This window comes from Cyprinodon tularosa, unplaced genomic scaffold (assembly GCF_016077235.1).
Source record: "Cyprinodon tularosa strain WSP-4 unplaced genomic scaffold, ASM1607723v1 ctg248, whole genome shotgun sequence".
Taxonomy (NCBI): domain Eukaryota; kingdom Metazoa; phylum Chordata; class Actinopteri; order Cyprinodontiformes; family Cyprinodontidae; genus Cyprinodon; species Cyprinodon tularosa.
The window spans coordinates 114,415-135,033 of record NW_024038921.1 but is presented as its reverse complement, the minus strand read 5'-3'; the positions used below and the strand labels follow the sequence as shown (position 1 = coordinate 135,033).

At 37.8% G+C, this 20,619-nt stretch overlaps 2 protein-coding genes across 2 annotated transcripts; both read right to left on the bottom strand.

Moving 5' to 3' along the window:
* Positions 1-307: 307 nt before the first annotated feature.
* calcoco1b (calcium binding and coiled-coil domain 1b) lies at positions 308-12,308 on the bottom strand. Its single transcript, XM_038288089.1, has 14 exons — positions 12,188-12,308; positions 11,543-11,692; positions 11,366-11,468; positions 8,256-8,461; positions 7,921-8,133; positions 6,719-6,867; positions 6,567-6,636; positions 6,187-6,441; positions 5,997-6,110; positions 5,641-5,736; positions 4,613-4,700; positions 4,401-4,543; positions 2,941-3,020; positions 308-502 (listed from the first exon to the last, which is right to left on the bottom strand). The coding sequence occupies exons 2-14, from the start codon at positions 11,672-11,674 to the stop codon at positions 475-477; spliced, it is 1,677 nt and encodes a 558-aa protein (XP_038144017.1). The 5' UTR covers positions 11,675-11,692; positions 12,188-12,308; the 3' UTR covers positions 308-474.
* A 3,337-nt stretch (positions 12,309-15,645) lies between these two features.
* smug1 (single-strand-selective monofunctional uracil-DNA glycosylase 1) lies at positions 15,646-19,128 on the bottom strand. The gene is made up of 2 exons (XM_038288081.1): positions 18,715-19,128; positions 15,646-16,706 (listed from the first exon to the last, which is right to left on the bottom strand). Exons 1-2 carry the CDS (start codon positions 19,006-19,008, stop codon positions 16,176-16,178), a joined length of 825 nt encoding a protein of 274 aa, XP_038144009.1. The 5' UTR covers positions 19,009-19,128; the 3' UTR covers positions 15,646-16,175.
* Between the last annotated feature and the right edge of the window lie 1,491 nt (positions 19,129-20,619).

The following is a 20,619-nucleotide window of genomic DNA, read 5'->3' as shown; positions in this document are numbered from 1 at the left end:
CAACAACCCCGATTTTCCAAACATATTACAAAACAGCAAACGGGCGATCATGATCCTCGGGCCTGACTTGCTGCCATTTCACACTTGACCGTGATCACACGCCCACACATTTGACACGCTTTCAGGAGTCATGCTCTCATGGAAAACCCAGGAGCAAAAATAGCCCTGCACAACATGTTGAGTAAGAAAGTCAGGCCAAAGACATATTTCTCACATTATCCACATATTCATGTAACAGCAAGAACAGAGATTAAAGAGATTAGAGAATACTGAAATGCAAAAAAACCTGAGAGTTTTCATCTCACTGAGAAATAATATCTGTTAAATATGATTAAGAGACAAAACGGTTGACTCTATGGGAAAAGCAAAGTGCGTTTTCACAAAAATAAGAAATAAATGCTCTTTGTTTTGTTCTGATTCAAATCCATATCAGTGGCACCAACGTTGCTTTTCACCCATGTGCTCCTGGTTTTGTCACCACATTGGGGAGTCGGCCCACTCACTGCAGATAGAAAAAAAAGAAAGGTTCACAAAAGATTTATTATTGCAGCTGATTTTGAATTTTTACAGCTTATTTTGGATTTACGTATGTGCTCTTACAATGGCAGCAAAAAGGTGCAACCACTCATCATGAGAATCCGTCTGATGGTGATTTGCAGCTTTATGTAAACCATTTTCACTAAATATATCTTCTGTGATTTACGTGTTTCATCCATACATAGTGAAAACTACTTTATAGCCTTTGTTGAGTGGATTGTCTAGCATTGCACCTTAAATACACAGATTTTTGTAGCATTCAACAAGCTTCCTACTTAACCCTGGATGGCACTTAGTAACTCATCTTATCAGGAACGATACAACTTATTCTAACTGCTTGGTTTCAATGCAAGGACTCTGCCTTTTAGCACTGAAGTCAACAAACTTTTTATGCAGTTAAGATCAGTGTTCAGAGAAGGTCATTTCAGAAGCCTAGCGGATAAAGTTAACCTGTTTTATCCGTTTAAAATAAAGTTCTAAGTTCCTCTCCAAAAAGGAGGACACTTTGCCCAGCCTCGAGACTGATTCAGACAGGCTTCTCAGAGGTTAATGAATAATGCTTTATTACACCTAAATTGTACTAAAATACCTTCTGTAGTAAAACGAAATCTGTAACAACCAGTAACAAAATTATAGCTCTCTTTAAATTACATAAATAAAATCAAATAATGCTCTAAATATGACCTCTTCTATATTAGAAAATACAGCCTCAATAAATTACCTCTTTAGAGCATCCTGTTTTACCAGGTCTAACAAATTACTCAGGCAACTTTGAAGAGGAGCTCTCGCCTTGCAAAGCTTTTTAATGTTTTTCAGTGTCTGTGGAGTTTTGAGATCTCCAGCAACTTAATTAGACACAGAGAAAATGTGCCAGCTTTGCACGCAGTGCACTTAGCCTCCCACTTGATGCAACGAGGACGGTACGTGCTAATTTCTTTTGGAGTTCATCTCTCAAGCTGCACATTCGTTTTGGCATTTTGTGTCCAATGCTGGTTGTCCTGCGCCCTGTGTGTGTGGGTGTCTCGCTAGACCCTTCCACTAGCCATCTCTCAAGAATTACATTGGCAACAAAGTACAATAGTATTCTCTGGCAAAGGGCATTTAAGCATATGGTCCAGTGAAAAACATTGAAAGCCTGACATTTTAATGAATTCATATGACCCCTCAGAGTTTTGGCTCGGTGTGCAGGGTTGGTCAGCTTTCATTCTCGTAAGTCTGGCTCCAAGGTGGAGACCTGTTTAAAATTTGGCATTTATCCTGGTACCATCTATATTCCTCTCCACCACTGAGACTGCCTGTCTTCATCTACACGTGCCTGTTAGGACTTATAGAACTATGAACCTGCCTGAACGTTCTGGGGATTTCCAGAACCCTGGATCTGTCTGTTCCTGTTCAGACCGGAACCGCTGGTCGGGCTACGGACTCCTGGATCTCGGAACTGTCCAGTTCTGAACTGTGTCTCTGAACTAAATCGGTCTCCTACCTGCTTACTGGGGTTGCTGCAATGGGGACACTTTGGACGGCTCTGAGCCACATCTCGTTTTGCAGTCCACCAGCTGGATCCTGCCTTCCTCTGAGAGGATGGACTGAACCGTCAAACCAGGTAAGTGACTCACTCGGATAATCATCTCGTGTCAGATGATCATGGTCACTTACCTGTGTTTCTCCCCTCAGAGTGTCAGTGATTGGGCGGTGCCCCGCCCCCTTCCTGCAGGCACTGCGGCCCGTTTATCTTCAAGCAGCCCGCATCCCGTCCTGTTTTATTATTTTTCTGTTATTAAACATTTTGAAACTTTGCACTGTCTGACTCGCCTTGAATACTGGATCCATCTGTCCTGTTTTATGAAACGTTTGGTCACCCTAGTTTGGGATTATTGTCCAGTTGCGACACCAAAAGCATACAGAAAAAAAGCCAAACTCTAATCAGTTTGGGCATTTTATGTTTGAGGCCTACAGTTCAATATTGGAGACAGTTGCTTGCTCCAATAGGAGGATCAAAACCAGTAAAGCCAGGCATACGATGTGCTCTTTTTACAGTCATTGCACGCAGCTTGGTGCTGATGGTCATAAAAACATGTCTAGATGCAACTTGCTCAGAAACCTTTCTTTAACTATAAAGTGGATATAATCCTGTGTGTATTATACTTAACCTGTATGGATTGGAGAAAGGTAACTATAAATTCAAACTAGGGCTGTCATATTTTATTTTAAGTAATCATTCCGACTTCTACATTTTTTAAATGAATCACTAAAACCACCAGATAAAACATAACATTCATAGGTGGATGCAAACCTCTGATCAGTACCCTACATATTTTCACTGTGTTTCAGTGACACTGTTAAAGAAAAGATTTTATCACGGATGAAATGCTTAATAGCGTTTGGTGGCTGGAGCCTTGTCACCTCAGGGTGGGGTTAATGGGTTCACGCAGGATTAGCTGTTTCCCTTCTCCTTCAGTTGTCCTGATTTCCGTTTCTTCCACCTGAATTTAACAGACAAAATGCTTGTTTCAGTGCTTGTGATCCTGACTAGTATTTACAAAGTAAGACTTGTTATACAAAGAACACAAAAACGTGACTTTAGCTTTAGCTAAATGCAGGAGGATATGACGCATTGAGGATGCAAACTTTTATGGTAGCAGTCAAATAGCAACATGCTCAGGGATGCTCTCTCTGAAAAAAGCCTAAAAGTCTAAAAAAATTAAACAAACATTTAAAGTTCTGCTTTCTGCTTTATTTAAGGGTTTAGAGGACAATCTTTTATTTCCGGGTGGATCATTAAAATAAGTGGTCCTCCTAATTGTCAATCATATTTTGCTCCAACAGGGAGCAAAAAGCAGTGAACATCTGTCCGAATTGTAAGTTAACTGAGTTCACTATAAAGTCTCCTATATAGTCCCCGCTCTATATATCGATTGGGGGATTTAGGGCGGACGTTCGGGCACAGTAAACTTGTATGAGCTATGTGAACCGCAACTTTTAAACATGCATTTTCTTTTAAAGAGGGAGGGTTTTCGTGAAAATCCTCCACAATACATTTAAGCACTGCAGTATTAATGCAACACATAGTTGAGATTCGTTTTTGAGATGTTATTTTTCCCATCTCTCTTTTTTAACGACATTACTACTGTTAACCTAACTAACTAGCTAACTAACTAAAACAGAAAATTTATATTTTCTGATCCTTTGAATTAAGTGGCTATATTCTTAAATAGCCCAATAAGGGGCTGTGCATCCTTTTATTCATTTATAAAGTCTGATTTATGTAGCAGCTAGCTCTGCTGCTGGAAGGTAAAAGTAGTGTCTGCATACAACCCAGTCTCATGGGAAAATGTATGGGTTGCTGCATAAATGGGGCCAAAACCACATATTTAGTAGTTTTTTTCTATCCTACAGTTCAATAATACTATGGACCAAAATACACATATAATGTCAGCATTTCACTAGATTTAAGCATTTTGTTCTTTGCAGCAGCTTGGAGTTTGGTTTTACACACTTTAGTAGTTTTTATAGTGCAATACAACAAATCTCAATCCAGCTTCATAATATATCGGATTTAAGCTGTCTGAATACAGCATACCTATGCGAACCAACTAGAATCAGTTATAAAGAGGTGAGATGTGTTCATTTGGTTTTCTTTCCACCACATCCATGCACACAGATTGTTTTTGCTCTGACCTATTTCTGCAGCAGCCCTTAACACAGGTGTTCAACAATGAAACTAAAGCAACCACTCATGAATAGGCAGAGCTGGAGGAATCTCTTGAGACAACAGTCAAATATTTACCCACTCAGATAGTGTGGGTCTTTAATGCAGGTGCTATTAATGGTTGTTTGGTTTACGGCTGAATGGACATGCATACCTGGGAGTCAGCTGGTGACTCGTCACTTTGGCTGAGAGTCTCAGCTGGGATCTCAGAGTAAGAGCTCTCCTCCGGGGCAAAAGATGAACAAGCTGATCTCAGGGCAGCTGATGAAGAAAGCTCCTCTTTCTCAGAACCAGGAGCTGTTTAAACGGTTTTTTAATTGTAATACTTCTTAGAAATGAAGTGCATGAAGATAACTTTTTACTTACAGATGCAATCAGCAGTTCTGATGTTTGATCTCATTTCTTGTCCGATCCCGAGCTTTATCTCCAGCTGATGAAGGCAATTCACCAACTCCTGGAAGGTTTCAGTCACGACCCACAGATTTTGAGAGCAAAACAAAAACAAACTAGAAATCATAAAACATAAACGAGCGAATCGAGAACTTCTCACAAAGGTACTGGAACATGGGTACAGTACCCACCTTTTTTCTGTTTGTATTCTAAATTGAAAACAAACTAATAAATAACAGGGATGTCCCAGCTAAATTCTTCAATTAAAGAAACCTGATAGAAGCAATCTGTCTAATTATTAAGCCTGCTGCAGCATTTCTGTCCAGCAGCGCTTGTATCCTGCAGAAACATTACAACAGCAGCTGAGCTCAAAAGTTCTCATTCATTTCTTCAAATTTATTCCTTTTTGTTTTATTTAATTGCAAAATATTCTTATGTTTTAGATTTCAGAATATCTCAAGTTTCAGCCAATACTAAAAGCTGCAATATCAGTACAGTATCGGAAATGAAACTGTTTTATCAGAAGCTCTTTAATAACTAATGCTGACTTTTTCAGGTTAGCCATCAAGTTAAACTGGGATAAAAGGCGAGATTCATGTCAGAATTTTTTTTTTTTTTTGGAAAACGCAATATTTCTAATCAGATTAGTTCTTAATACTTTTATTATTATTTTTAATCAAAGGTGTTATATCTCATGCCCCATCCTAAAAATGGTAGCTTCTTTACACTCACACTGGGTCCCACAGTGGAAGAAATAGACAAAAATGTCAAATTCAGCTACATGGTGCCACCATAGTCATATATACCTGCTGGGCATTAAATAGCAGAGTGGAAATCAACAAAGATTTTTAGAACTATTTATATCTATGGGTCAATCGCAGCACATCTGTTTTTCAGATTTCACATGTGCTCCACAGTCGGTATGTGAAATATTCGATGCTACATAAAAACAAATGAAGTGATATAATGAATGCATGAGGCATTTTGTGGTGTTGAACAGTTGCCTGCTTGTGAAGTTCTTCCAGCTCTCTGCCTTTCTGGACCTTCCTCAGAGAGGCTTTCAGCTCCTGCAGCTCCCGCTTGGCGTCGCTCAAATGCACCTGCAGGGAGAGCAGCAACTTTACACCATGGCCACCCTCCCGTCCTGCTCGTCACATGATGATGATGTGGGGAAATGTTTACTTACTGTTCATGGAAGCTCTTCTATTTGTGCCGGCATGCATGTAAGAAAATAACTGCTCTGAACTTTGGCATGCTTCTCCAGTTTCCAAAACACATACTGAGCAACTGATTTTGTGCAACCATGAAGGTGTTTGTGTATTAAATGATGCTCTGACTGGTGTCTGTTTTGCCTGCTCACTTTTTCCCTCCCAAGCTCTGCTTCCAGTTGGTCTCGTTCTGCCCTCTCCTCCTGGAGCCACTCCTCCTTTCTTTGAAGCTCACAGCTCAGATCCTGTAGTTTCTTCTTATCCATCTTCACAAAAAATATAAAGAATATGGTTGAGAATGAGTTTGGTTCTGCCAACACATAAAGCATGCTGGATCTTCACCTCTGCTGCATGCTTAAAAGCCTCCCTTTCGAGGACCCAGGTGGCCCGCTCCTCTCTGAGGGCCAGGTCTTGGTCTGACAGCTGCAGGGTAAGCTTCGCCACCTGCAGCCGGGCTTGGTGCAGCTCAGTGTGGGTGTGACTCCGCTGGATACCAAGGTCTTGAAGCTGTTTGCGTAGGTTCTCAGCTACGTGGTCGCTGGCTTCCAGATGTTCCTGCAGCCCTCGCACCTCTGCAGCTAAAGCATCAATCTCCACCTGTTAAAGAGATTCCTTTGTTTTGACATCAATGCTGAAGACCTGCAGCCATTTATCTCAGGCCTTATCTAAATAAAAGGCTCCCATCTTTAAAACTCAGCTAGCATCTGTGTTCCATCAGCTACCTGGAGGGATTTTCTTTTTTCCTCATCATGTTTCCTCTGGCTTGACATTTTCTTCACTCGTTCTTTCAGCCTGTGATCACAAAGTCAGTTTTAATTCCAACTAATGAGACACAGTGACATTTGTATTCCCAACTAAAACGTGCTTCACTGGCCTTTGCAGTTCCATGTTTCCTTGATCTTCTCTGTCAGACAGAATCCTGATTTCATCCTGCAGGTCGAGGACTTGCTGCTGCTTCTCCGCCTTTTCAGCCTCAAGTTTTCTCAGTTCAGAGCTCTGAAGTTCCTGACTGCTTGTCTCATCCTTTCAGCATTAGAAATTATAGACAACGTTGTTTCAGAAAACTTTTCATCTCATTTGAAATTATCCATCTTTTGCTAGATTAGAACCAAACACTTAAAGGTAACTTATTTTGATTGTCAGCAATGGATGAAAACAAATGTACTGAAGAGTTGAGCAGTGAAAGTATGCTTGTTTTTTGTAAATTTGTTGGAAAAGAAGGAAATATTTTTTTTTGAGTCAATGCTTTGGTGAATTACTATCCTCTAAAACACCTGCAGCAAAGTATAGCCTAGATATTTGCACATTTTCCGTGCAAAATAGTTAAAGTTTATGCTTAATATATTTTCACGCCTTATCACAAGTTTCGTCCAGCATTTTATTTTTTATTTTGCCTCTTTAAGCCTGCAACTCCTTTATGTATTTTCCCCTCAGCAAGATGCAACCATAATCATGTTTAATCTTGGAGTGATGGGTTCAGTGTAATGAAAAGTTTGTTATTCATTACTCAGAGCATTTTGCATGTAAGGAAAAAAGCATCAATGTTAGCCTCATTTAAATAGAGAACCTTGTTCCACTTGTTGTATTTATTCCTTACATGGCTTTATGGAAAAGAAAATAGGACTTCTTGTGTTTTTTGTTTTGTTTTCCTTTCAAAGATTGTTTGTATTCTGTCCATCTTGCATAAAAGCCAGGATTGGAAACTGTTCAGGAAACAGTCTCTGTTAGGTGATCCTCCCACCTGAGATGTGGTTCTCTGCAGCTTCACCTCAGTTACCTTGGATTAGTAATCTTCTTTACTTCTCTGTGAGGTTAGGTAGGCCATCATGCATTGGTAAGTACTATTTATCAGTAAAGGATGATATATTGAGCAGTGCTCAAAAAAGAGCATTTGTATGGATAATTTTTTTGGTCAATTATATAAAATCAAACCAAGTCTGTGGTTATAACAGGACAAAAAATGTGCAAAGGTAAATGGGGTGGGAACACAACATTCCTAATTGATGTGTCTTTTTATTTAGCTTGTAAGTAAACCATAGGGATTGTCTCTTAGCTGTTACTATTACCCCCTCATACCTTGTGTCTCTCTTCCAGCCTCTTTAGGATCTGGCAGCTCTGTCTCAGGTTGTCTCTGAGTTCAGTGATCTCCTCCCTCATTGCTTCTCTTTCCCTCTCCCACTCAATTCTTGCTCTTTTGCTGGTTTCTTTTTCACACTCAACCTCCTTCTTGGCTTCTTCCAGAGCTCGCAGTAAATCCTCCTGCTGTTTGAGGCTCTGCGCTAGTCGACTCTGGGGAGAACACAGGAAAACGGGGAGGACTTTTAATGCCTTTCACAGGAACCAGAAAATCTGCCAAACTTTTAACAGTGGCGTCCCCCCCTTATCTTTCTGGAGGAGCTTCTTTTCCTCACCTGCAGCAGGTGAGCCCTGGGGATGACCAGGAGCAGCTCCTCTTCTTCTCCATCCTCCTCGTCTTGTTCTTCTTTCAGAGTCTCCAGCTCCTCCAGCGGCTGAGGGGCACAAAAAGTGAACGGACGGCTGCGAGCACACACCTTTCCCACGCTATCCAGGTAAACAAACTGGTACTCCACATCACTAGGGCGAGGCAAGTACGATGCTGCAGAATGAGTATAAAAACTTACAGTTATTATGCAGACTTCTAACTTTAAATGGCAATAACCTTAAATGTGAAAAAAGACATGAAATAAGAGGAACGTAGAATGAGAAATATCTAGACCTGAATATATAATTTTATTATAGATAGATAGATAGATAGATAGATAGATAGATAGATAGATAGATAGATAGATAGATAGATAGATAGATAGATAGATAGATAGATAGATAGATAGATAGATAGATAGATAGATAGATAGATAGATAGATAGATAAACACATGTTTTAATCTTTTTTTAATTGAAAATTATTAAACAACTAAAAGATTGGCTCACAGGAAAATATCAGCTGATCAACAATCACCCAAACGTAACGAAATCGAGGCCGATCAATTTGCTTTAAAATTTATACAATTTTAATAACTTGTAAATATAAATTACACTTTCTTAAGGAAAACAAACACAGTGCTGTTCAAGTGTGGTTAAAAATATTCATGGGCGTAGGTTTGCATAGGGACCATAGGGACATGTCCCTACCAAAATTTTGAACCGACCTAATTGTCCCTACCAATAATTGGATGTGAGCAACATGTTTATAATTTACAGCAGTAGTTGTTGCAGCAGTGGCTTCTTTTCCTCTCGCAGCTCCTCTGACTGGTCTCTCCTGTCCCTTTCATGTAGCAGCGCATGGAGCTGTGCTGCGCTGTTTAACTCAACTCTCATTGGTTGTTCTGCCTTAAGTTCCGCCTTCCCTCTCTCTGATTGGCTGTTTTCTAGTCCGCTTGTGCTTGGAGCACAACATTGAAAATTTATTCACACTAGAATGCTGCGGTTACTACAATTAATATTAGGCTACAAAACTAGTCCCAATAAAAAAAAAATGAATATCATGTACACTAAAAAACAAAAACCTTTTTTTTTCCTGTTATAAAACGAAATATTCTGAGTCAGCCAGGAGTAAAGACAAGAACAAACAGAAGAAGAATATTAATATTTATTTCATCTTACATAGATTTCCACACATTCTATAAGTAAATTAGTACAAACAATAATGTCTGGTAAAAATGCTTGAATCTGGCTGTTAATTTTGTATATTATTAAATTACAGATAAGATATTGTTATATTGTCTTTTATAATTGTTAAACGTGATTTTATATTTGAATACACTTATTCTACGGCTTTAAATCATATACATACACATATATACATATATATACATATATATGTATATATATGTGTGTATATATATATACATACATATATATATATTGTATTTTTACAATTTTGGTATAATTACTGATCTAAGTGGGTTACTCTGTCGGGGAAAGGCACATTTTACATTTATATTACTGTATGTTTTAAAGTCTCTATACTCCAGTTAATGAAATAAATTACATACTAAATTAGTTGACGATTATTGAAATAATCAATAATATATTTAATTTTTTTCAGCCCAGGATAAAATACATGAAATGGGCTACACAGAGTAACTACAGCCCAGATGTTCAACTTTTATAGTGAAGTTAATATTTTAATGAATGTATTATTTTTGCTTGATACAGAAAGAGCATAGTAGGTAAAATATAAGAGTGGGGTTTACCTCTGCACAATTCTATATCTTCAAAGGATAATCCTGTATTTACCTTCTCTCTTAGTCGTTCAAATGAAAAGATTTTCAAAGTGGAAAACAGTCCTAATTCCACATTCATCAGAGCTGGTGATACTTCAAACATTAATAAACAGCATCTAATGAGTGTAGTGCTTTTAAAAATGTTATTAATTTAGCAAAATGATGCTTTTCTCTTTTAACAATGAATTCCTCTTATCAGTACGGATGCTCACATCGAGCATAAAAAAGGGCATGAATATTGCATAGCACCAATGACACCCGACCAATAGTGTCCCTACCAAAGTTCAAATCAAACCTACGCCCTTGAAAATATTATTATGATATGGAAGAAATAACAGTAAGCAAACGGATTTCTTTTTTTTTTTTTTTTTTTTTTTTTTTTTTGCTTTGTAAAGCATCCTATAAACAGTAAGATTGTATTTAAGATGTTTGAAAGGGGACAGTTACAATGAGATTTATTTTCTTCTTCTGGTTCTTTTTTTGTTTGTGTAAAAAAGCAAAAAAACAACAACAATTTGTTACTTCCTCACTGTTTTGTATTTAGATAAAAAAGAAAAAGAATGAAAAAAAGACAACCTCATGACATCATGACACCAATTAAATTATTGAATAAATAGATAAAGAAATGACAAATTCATGTTGAAATTAGTCTTCACATTTCTGCAACATGTTTGTTTCTATGTGGGATTAACATCAAAGAGTTGGAGTGGATTAGCTGGAGCCCCAACTTAAACTTAAAATCTGTTGTGCGGGGATGTAAAGATGAGGGTGATGGAAAGGGGGCCATCCAATCTAAAAGACTCATCAGTCAAAATGTCATTCGAAACATGTAAAAACGCTGCTCAGCCATCATAGTAGGATCTTTAAATAAGGTCATAACAATAAAGAGCTTTACATTGATTACACTAATACTTTTTAAGAGGTTATCTGTTTCATTAAATGTGAATAAAATCAATTTTCCTATACAAAATAACTCCTCTTTTACTTTCTAAACATTTTCTGAAAGATGCCGCCACATTTTCTAGAAGAGACAAAGTTGTTGGTTGAATAAAAAAAAATAAGAATATAAATCCGGCAGATTTATGAACATTTTGGGGTTTAACTGTGAAAAAAAAAAAATTATTCACATATTATTTACCATAAGTGACTCACCCATACATGATATGGACAGGATATAAGTGAGCTATTGCTGTCTATTGAGTTATGGATACAGACTGTTTGAATACACTGATGCTGATTCAGGTGATAAACGATGAAATGATTGAGAAATTGTACCCTGGAAAACTGCCCAGTAGTCAACGCTGGTTCCCTCTGTGTATCCATCAGGGACCAGAGCCCACGTATAGGTGTGATACTGTTTGACTGAAGACCAGCCCATCTGTAACAGGACACACAAAAACACTTTAATGCTACTATCCTCCATCCTCTCAGCATTCAGGTGGGTTGTAGTACCTTAAAAATCCCTATCCAATCACTGCTGCTCCACTGATGCTCTGATGTCAGACTGTAGTGGCACTCCAGCCTGGTTTGGGGGAAGTACAACTGTCCCACATTTCGAAACACCACTGAGGGCTGTTTCTCCATGAGTAATGGGAAGCTTCACTGTTGAGAAAGAAAACACACATGGGTCCAGTTTGATGTGCTCCGGTTTCTCTCCGGATGAGAGCAGCTGATGAAAGGTGATAGCTGAGATCAGGAATGCAGCTGTGTGAGCATAACACTGACCGCCTGTAGCTCAGCACTATGTTTTAAAGCAAGAAAATCAGACACTGACTAGATCTCAGTAAAGGAAAAATCAGAGCCATTCCAAAAACTTCCAAAGCAAATAATACAAACATATGAGAAGAGTATATAGAATATTTTTATTTAGCAGAAGTAAAAAGTAAAGTTTCAAACACAGACTAAAAATGGTTCTTAAACTTATTTAATTAGATATTTAAAGCCAATATTTTAATAAATTTGTATTTAAATCGAAGACCAAACAAAAAACACTTCTTATTTGATTAAAAACTGTGTATTAGAAAGAAAAAAATAAATTTTTTAAGAATCATAAGAGTTTTGTTTGTTCAGAATCTAAAACTAAACATTAAACCTTACCTTAATCTGTTAAAAATAATTCTTTCCACTCCTCATTAGAGACCAGGCTGGGCATCAGTGTGGAAGAAGTGCTGAGCAATTCTGTCAGGTGCAGGAGTTTCACAACATCCCCTGGACCATGAGGAGCCCACATAAACTTTAGAGTCCCAAGGGAATTATGGGAGATGTAGTAGTATGAGTGCTTGCAAGGGGGTAAAGCTGCTTTCCAAACTTCAAATCCCAGAAAAAGATATTTTCTGAGCATGTGCCACTTGAAGTATGGCCATGTTGAAATACTGTGGAAATAAAGTGTTATAACCAATAATAAAACTAGCAAGATTCATAAAATGGTAATATATTTTTTTCAAAATATTTATGGGTCGTAAATTCTTGCTCATTTTAAGCATATTCATTATTTTACAGAGTCATATTCTGGGAAAGGCAGTTCTATATTATTTTGACTGTGTTAGAATAAAGTTCCCACTTTGACCACTAGATGGCAGTGCAGCTGCACCAAACGCTCCAAGAAATAAAACTCAAAAAGAAAAAAAAATGTTGGCCTTATTAGAATAAAAATATGAGATGAACTTTTCAATTATTTTCCTCTTACACCTTTGTTCATTAGTTCTTATTTTTTTTTTTGGTAAAGTTTTTTATTTTAGATATGATAGAGATAATAAAACAAATAACAAATAAAACAACAAAATGTTGTTCCAATTTTCAACAATAAATTAAACAATGACTATTTCCATGACACAGAGCATTTATATCTTCTAGAAACTGGGTTGATAATATAGATCTGATAGAAAGAAAGGTTTTTTAATGTTTACCCTATAAAAAAAAGAGAGACAAACGCTGACCTGAATTCTAATTAAGGAAATATTTTACTGTGTCTCATAATTAAGAACATAATATCGAGTATTCTTTTTTTTTTTTCAAGTTTTCTTTAATGAGCAAAGTTTAATTACTGAGTCCGCAGAGCCCCAACCTGAACCAAAATAGATCATGGCAGGGCAGAAGGACTTGCACCAGGGGTCAGTGGCTCTCAATATTGGCTACAAATGATATGAACTAATTAATCAGAATCAGAATCAGACATACTTAAAATTAAATGTGCTAGGCCTATAATAGAAAGTCTTAGAAGCTTTACTGCTTTTTATAAAGAATATTTAAATTTCATTTTCAGCCGCATGACATTTAAAGAACAAAAAATATGTTTCTAGAGCTTTTTTTGTTTAGTTAGAAACTAAGTGTTTTATTGTCATTCTAAAAGTTAAAAATACAAAAAAAAAAAACTGTTGGCTGCTTAAGATGATAACAGATTTTAAAATATGTTTCCTTACAAGTCGTGTAATATTTATGCTCCTCTACACTAAAAACATTCTGAAAATGAGTAAAAATTTCTTAAAATGAGTGTAATTAACCTAAATTTCAGTAGGAAAATAAGATGCTCGGCCAATGAATGGAATGAGCATTTTTACACCTAAAATAAATAAATATTATGCACTTGAAATAAGAGAAAGCAGTTGATTTTATCTTAAATGTAAATTGTCATCTTCCATTGGCAAATTGAAAAAAAATAAAAAACTTATTTTAAGAAAAAGGGACTTAGTCAGATTTACATTTGTTGCAGTGTAAAATACTTTAATTTAACCAGACTCGGGGGAAATTATGCTTTGGATATGGAAGGATGCAGATCCTTTATCTATGAGAAGCCATGATTTCTTCTTAGAAAGAGGAACAGCAACAGCGTTAAAGCGTAAGTTGTTATGGTTTCTCATGCTGCTGAAGCTGCACATTCTCAACCTATCTGTGCTGGTGGACCACAACCATACCGTTAATGACAGGCCAGTACACTCCTGATTTATGTTTTTCCAATAAACTTTATGATGATGACAAATATAGGCCTAGCATTAACATGCCAACATTTGTTGTTTGACTTCATTACAATAAATGTTTTTTTTCCCAGTGAGAAGAATCAAATCTGTTAAACCCTTAAAAAAAGAAAATCTAAATTATTTTGGTATTTATGTGGCAGAAAAAAAGGTCAGGCTCACGCTGTATTTATAGACCAGAAGTTTTTTCTCCAACAGAAAACAAAAACAAAAAACAGACGTGAAGCCCAACAAGATAACAGTAGTGAGAAAATGTACAGCAAAACATTTTTAAAACAAAACATATATAAAAAAAAAACAGAAAAAAAAAACAAAATAGCTTCTTCTGAAAAGGCTAAAAGATAAACAGCTTCCCTGGCAGACATTGGTAGAGATGAAGCTATGGCTAAGTTTAAGCACCATGTTAGTTAGAGGGAACAACGAATCTCCTCCCTGAGCTATAAGGAAGAAATAAATATTCTATAGTGTCTGTGACACTGGCACACTCCTCCATGAATGATGTTCAGGCAGCTGGCCGGGGTTAGAAATCCTCCTCCAGGATCTGATGGTACTTCACCTTTTCTTTTGGTCTTTTAAAGTCAAAAACAAATTCTCCACCTCTGTGATTGACAGCAGGCTAAATGCCTATTAATCTATCAAGTTCTTATAAAATATCAAATCAAGTTGCTGCCAAATAGCTGGATTTTGCTATCATCTAACTGCAGCACATTTTACCAAACTATATCATTTAGATAATCATTAGCAAAACTTCAGATGAAAAGTTTTTGTTCCATTAATTAGTTTTAGTTAAAACTCCCAAAACTTTCCAGGATCAAAGTCATAGACTTCCTCATTTCTGAAATTCAGAAAAACAAGTTTACTATACATATATAGTAGACAAAGTACAGCAAGGTTGTTAAGGAAGGAAGGATGCAAGGGTAAATAAAGTAGAGATGCACCGATCCCATTGTTCCGTTCCAATCTGATACCGATACCTGGCCTGAGCCAATCAGTCGATATCAGCTATTAAATGAATGAACCATGTGAGGGAAGGCTTTAACCTAGATATAAACATTATTGAAAAATGTAACAAATTAATACAGATATAAATGTATTTTATCGTTTTTGTTAACAAATAAGAAGCAAAAAGAAAGAAACTCTAATATAAAGGGAGAGAAAAAAGAAGGAAAGGAAAAGAAGAAATGAATAAAGACAGAAGAAAAAATGTGCAATGAGAAAAGAAATAAAAGAGAAACAAGGAGAATAAGTAAAGGTACACAGAAGGATTCATAAAATAAAAAGGGGAGAAAAAAGCAGAATGAAAGAAAAGGAAAGAATGAAAAGGGTAAGAAATGAAAGAAAAAGGTAAGGAGACAAGGGAGGACTGAAAGAAACGAAAAGAAGGATGCAAAGGTGAGGAACAAAGAAATGAATGATGGAAAGGATGAAAGAAAAGACAGGAGAGAAAGAATGAAAGAACTGGAAGGAATTAAGACAGAGAACAAGGATGCAATAACATAAGGAAGAAAGAAATGACTCAAGAAGGCACAGAGGTGCAAAAGAACTAAAAGAAAAGATAGAACACAAGAGGGGTAGGCTGCAACATATACAAATCGTTTTTATACACTCATTTTTCATCTTCATACCTATCCAAACCCAGAAATACAGATAAAAGGCCAAACTCCCCAGACTGCATGAAGGCCTACATGAAACTGACCAAACAGATGTGGGCAACCTGCTAATAATAAAACAGCTGTGGGAACCAGCAGCTTCTACACCAAGTTAAAAGTCAAGTTTTGTTTGATGATCAAACAGTTCATGTCCACCATGCCACCCTAAATCTGTTTACTATTTTCCTTCTGAGTCGTTCATTGATATTTTTAACTCTGAGTGGAATAACCCCACCGTAAAAATAGAGACTGCTCATGCCTTTATGGGAGAGCAACAGTTATTTCCTCCACTTGAAACCTGGAAACATTAATAAACACAAACATTCAGGGAAAACATGAGGTCAGATTAGATAGTGTTTGTGATAATAGCCTGGATACGGGTGGAAGATATATATGCCAGCATTTTTCACCTGCTTCTAGTCTCCTGATTAACCATCAGGGTGAGCGTACAGCTGCTGAGGCTTATTAGCTGCTACTGAGCAGAGAGAGGACACCCAGTTCTTCCAGCTTGGCTTTAGCCACCGCCTCCCAGCCCTTATTGGCCAGAGGGTTCCTGGGCGATGGGTGCATGATGCCCTCGACTCGCACATCGATCCCTTCAGCGGACAGCGCCCGGCGGGCCCGCTGCTCGGCAACCTTCCCCACACCGATCACCATGGAGACGTTCAGCGCCTGCACCACTTTGCAGAGAGCTGCATCACACAGAGAGAGCAGGGCTTCTCGTTTGTCTGCAGGAAGCTCGGGGGGCGTCAAGTTCTTCCCGCTAGCGCTCATGAAGATCAGTGGGCACAGATTGTGAACAAAACAGTGGCGGAAAAAACGCTCGGGCTCGCCGCACAGTTTTCTGAAGAAACCCCAAAACCGAGCGCCGCTCACTTCACTTTGAGTGCAGCTTAGGCCCAGGACCCGTCTCTTTGGATGCTCCTCAGCGGGGTGACCAACCTCCCCTGTGATCTTTAGCCAATCAACGACCGACTTCACCTCACCAAACGGGACCTGAAGCAGACAGAATATTCAGGGATATTATCATTACAGCTCATTTTACTGTTGTCAATCGTCTCATAATATCACTGTGCATCATTCTGAGGGTATACAGTCAGTATTTAGCATCTGTAGTCTCAACACCCTTCAGATAAACAGAAATGCACACCACACTTTTGAGGTTTTGGCTTGTAGACCCATCACTTGACTACCCTTCAGTGATCAGTGATGGTTTTACATGGAATTTACCAAGGGGTCGTTTTTTTTTTTTTTTTTGATGGGTATGCAGAACAAAATAAAAACAAACGTGCAAAAAATAAAAATAGGGCAAGAACACATTGCTTATTTTAATTAGAGAGCCACAAAGCCAAGACTGCAGACCACTGGCTGAACAGATGAAGAACAGTAAACTTTGAATAACTTTTAAAGTAAACAGGAAAGAAAAAACATTTGATGGATCCAAGTGACGAATCGGGTAGTTTCTATTGTCAGTGATGGTTGAGTGATGGCCTGGAAAACATTGAAGAACCCTGGATTATGTCACTAATGTGAGCAGATGATCTGCCAAAGGAATTAGTATTGTTGTTCTTAAAATAAAATAATTTGATGTTAAGGACTTAAAATAAGATTTTTTCTTACTTCAAACAGAAATTGTCTTTTTAACCTGCAAATTGCATTAACCCTTTAAATCAAGGAAAAATACATTAGACTACAGCAGTGGCGGATCTAAGGGGCGGCTACTTGAGCTACAGCCCCGGATGTTTCCCTCAGAGCCCAGGATCTCGCTTCTGAGCTGATCTGAGTAAAATGTGCAGTTCTGGAATTCACCACATAGTGGCAGCATGCACTGGTGGTAGCATACGGGAATGCTACAGGCTGCTTTCCCGTGCAGAAGAAGTTCTCACCACTAGCTGTTGCTAAACAGACATTATTGATGTCCCAGGGGATGTGAAGCTCTGACTGACTTCCAGACGTTCTTTGTTCCAGTGTTGTATGAAATTTTGTTCCCCTCGGGAGCGCGCATGAGGCAGACATGGCGGATGGGACTTCTGATCGATTTCTCGCTAAAAACAAGTCCTATAATCATGTCAATGTTTTAACATCCAGTTTAATCAGCAGCTGTTGTTTACTAAATTGTAAAATAAATAAATAAACAAGGTCCTTTAAGCTGTTTTGTGTTATTTTAAGCGCCAAGAGAATCTTTTTCCAACTTTTGTCTCTTCAGCCTGACAGAAATAAAAGTCAGTCACCAAACACAGATTTACAACACGTAGTGAGTATTTATCATTTTTAATTATATGAGAGGATGCAAACTGGCTGATAGCAGGACACAAATATTAAGAGTTCCTGCAAAGATGAAAGTGTAGACTTTCTGGTAAATCACTTTCTAAAGTAAAATATGACAGATTACTGGATTAAGGATATTTCTAGTATACGACATGATATCACACAACAATTTTTTTTTTTTTTAAATCTGGAAACAGTTGCTCTTTATTTCCCAAATATATGGGAGGAGGAGAGAATGGATATTACAGCTGCCTGAAATAATCTGTTCCTCCTCCATAACATGGGGAGAAATTAATTCACCTGTAAGTCTTTAACTGTGTTTATTCATCTCTGCATCAACAACAAACTGTGGATTTGCCGACGTTTGACCATTATTTGCCAAAGTTATGAGAGGGGAATCAAATATTTTAGCCACCTGATATAATTGTTATAATAATAGTTATGTGTGATAGCATGTAGTATACAAGACATTTCTTTAATCCAGTAATCTGTCATATTTTACATTAGAAAGGGATTTACTCTCTCATCTTCGCCCTCAGGGCTAATGGCCCCTGGTCTCCAGGAATCCTAGATCCGCCCCTGGAATACAGCACAGCTTTTATAGGCACCTGCCCATGTTGGCCCCTTCCTAGAACCGCCCATGCATAAACAGCTTAAGGTTACTCATGTAAAAATCATGTAAAACATTAGAGTTGATATAAAGCAAAAGTAAAGGATGTTGCTGTGCGGTGCTCACCCCGGTCTGTGCCATGCCAAAAGGTCCAGGATTCATCCCCAAAAACAGGACCTTCTGTCCGGGCAGACAGTACTTCTCCACGTAGCAGCGGTGGGTGTCCCATGCGTATTCTAGCGGGTTGTAAACAAAGCGGACGGGCTCTCCGAAGGTGATCCCCCGGAGGTGGGCGTTTAACTCCAGCTCAGCCTGCAGGAACCCTGAGGAAGAGGAAGAGTTCCCCTCTGTTGGCTGAGAGACCCGATCTGCTAACACCGTCAGCCCCCTCTCAATCCCCGATGTGTTCCCATCAGACATGATGAAATAAGTCGCTTTTTTGGCACACAAAAAAGCGCATTAAACTGTGTTTTCTATGGATCAATTTTAAAGCTAAACACAAAGAATCTCATCGGTTTCTTCCTCTGCTGCAGCCTGTCATCTAGAATGCGATGGCACCACCTGCAGCAATAAAGGTGTAATTACACCATTTACTCTATAACAATTTACCCACAAACTTTAGTGTCTTTGCTAGTCTGTGGACACTTTATACTGCTTTAATGGGTTATTAACATATTGTTCATTAGATTGGACCCAAATCCAGCAGAAGAGGCAAGCTGCAGCGTAAACAAACAAACCTACCTTCTAATATAAAATCCATGGCGGATTTAACTAAGGGGCGGAATTACTAGACAAGTTTAGCAAATGGTAGCATGTTGATGTTTCAGCACATAAGTAAGTGTGAGACTATTGCATCTTGTGTTGGCGTTAAGCTCAGGAATATAAATAAATAAATACATAAGTCCATCCCCTAAAGTCAGATACGGCAGAAAGTACCTGGATCAGACAGCCAAGGAATCTCGACGTGTTGGTTGGCACTTCCCGGCCACCGTACTCTACGTGCAAGCCTGTTTGAGAAATGTGTGAAGATGAACTATACGAGTTATATTTATTTTTTTGTTGGAAAATGTATATATAGCAACTCGATCCACACTCCATTCCAGTAGATGGCGGTAATACACATCAAATAAGTTGCTGCCAACTGCCATAAAAAAGAAGAACTAAGAGTTCAGTGTTGGTAACAGGGAAGCATAAATACTAACCTTTCCATTTTCACACTTGAAATCTTGTAAAATCAAAGTCCTTATTTTTCCCGTCTTTTTGTAACCACAAATTACACCACTTTATATTGGGATATATCTTAAGTTTTGTAAGCCTTAACATGGGTTTGTTATTACTGAGGGGGGTCGTGAGAATCTTTGACTCTGGACATTTGATTAATGAGAGAAACATAAAATACAACAAATCCTTTACAAATTCTTTATTTTAGCATAATAGTAAGAAGCCTCTCCTCTGATTTTCATACAGCTGGAACTAATTGGATCACAAGGGTACATATTAGTTAGCCCATTTTTACAATAATTGTAAATTTCTTAGGAAGTTATTTTTATGCGCTCTCTTTCCTACACAAAATAATCAATAGATCCCATCTTAACTGAGGACCGTAACTCTGCATGCAAGACTAATAAAGAAAACAACTAATCTGTGATAGCTACTGTTATGCTGTTGTTCATCTAATACCATTATCAATATAATTTACTACAAATACCAGGGACTTTGTATAAGAAAAGCAAACATTTCTCTGTGATACAACATCATATAATGTCAAAATTACAGAACATACTGGGCTCCCAACTGTACTGATCCAAATCCTTTTGATCACCCGCTGTGTCAAGGAGAAAAAACAACTTTTGTCAAAACCCCTAAAATCTAATACAGACTGAAGGAAAAAAAAATATCTAAAATGTTCATGTTTCTCCATCTTATTCCAGTGTACAATTTTATCTGAATAAAAAAAGGTCCTTGAAACAATCATAAAAATGTAATGAGCTAATCCTTCCTTTGATCGGTGTGAAAATAAAATAAAACTAA

What these genes read in the sequence shown, in the direction of transcription:
- calcoco1b (XM_038288089.1), bottom strand. Translation starts at nt 11,674, where the DNA reads ATGGAGAAACAGCCCTCAGTGGTGTTTCGAAATGTGGGACAGTTGTAC. An exon ending in ATTGGATAGGGATTTTTAAG is followed by an intron (nt 11,469 to 11,542) that starts GTACTACAACCC and finishes GTCCTGTTACAG; the next exon opens with ATGGGCTGGTCTTCAGTCAA. An exon ending in CTTTTAAGCATGCAGCAGAG is followed by an intron (nt 6,111 to 6,186) that starts GTGAAGATCCAG and finishes TTTTTTGTGAAG; the next exon opens with ATGGATAAGAAGAAACTACA.
- smug1 (XM_038288081.1), bottom strand. Translation starts at nt 19,008, where the DNA reads ATGTCTGATGGGAACACATCGGGGATTGAGAGGGGGCTGACGGTGTTA. An exon ending in TTGGCATGGCACAGACCGGG is followed by an intron (nt 16,707 to 18,714) that starts GTGAGCACCGCA and finishes TGTCTGCTTCAG; the next exon opens with GTCCCGTTTGGTGAGGTGAA.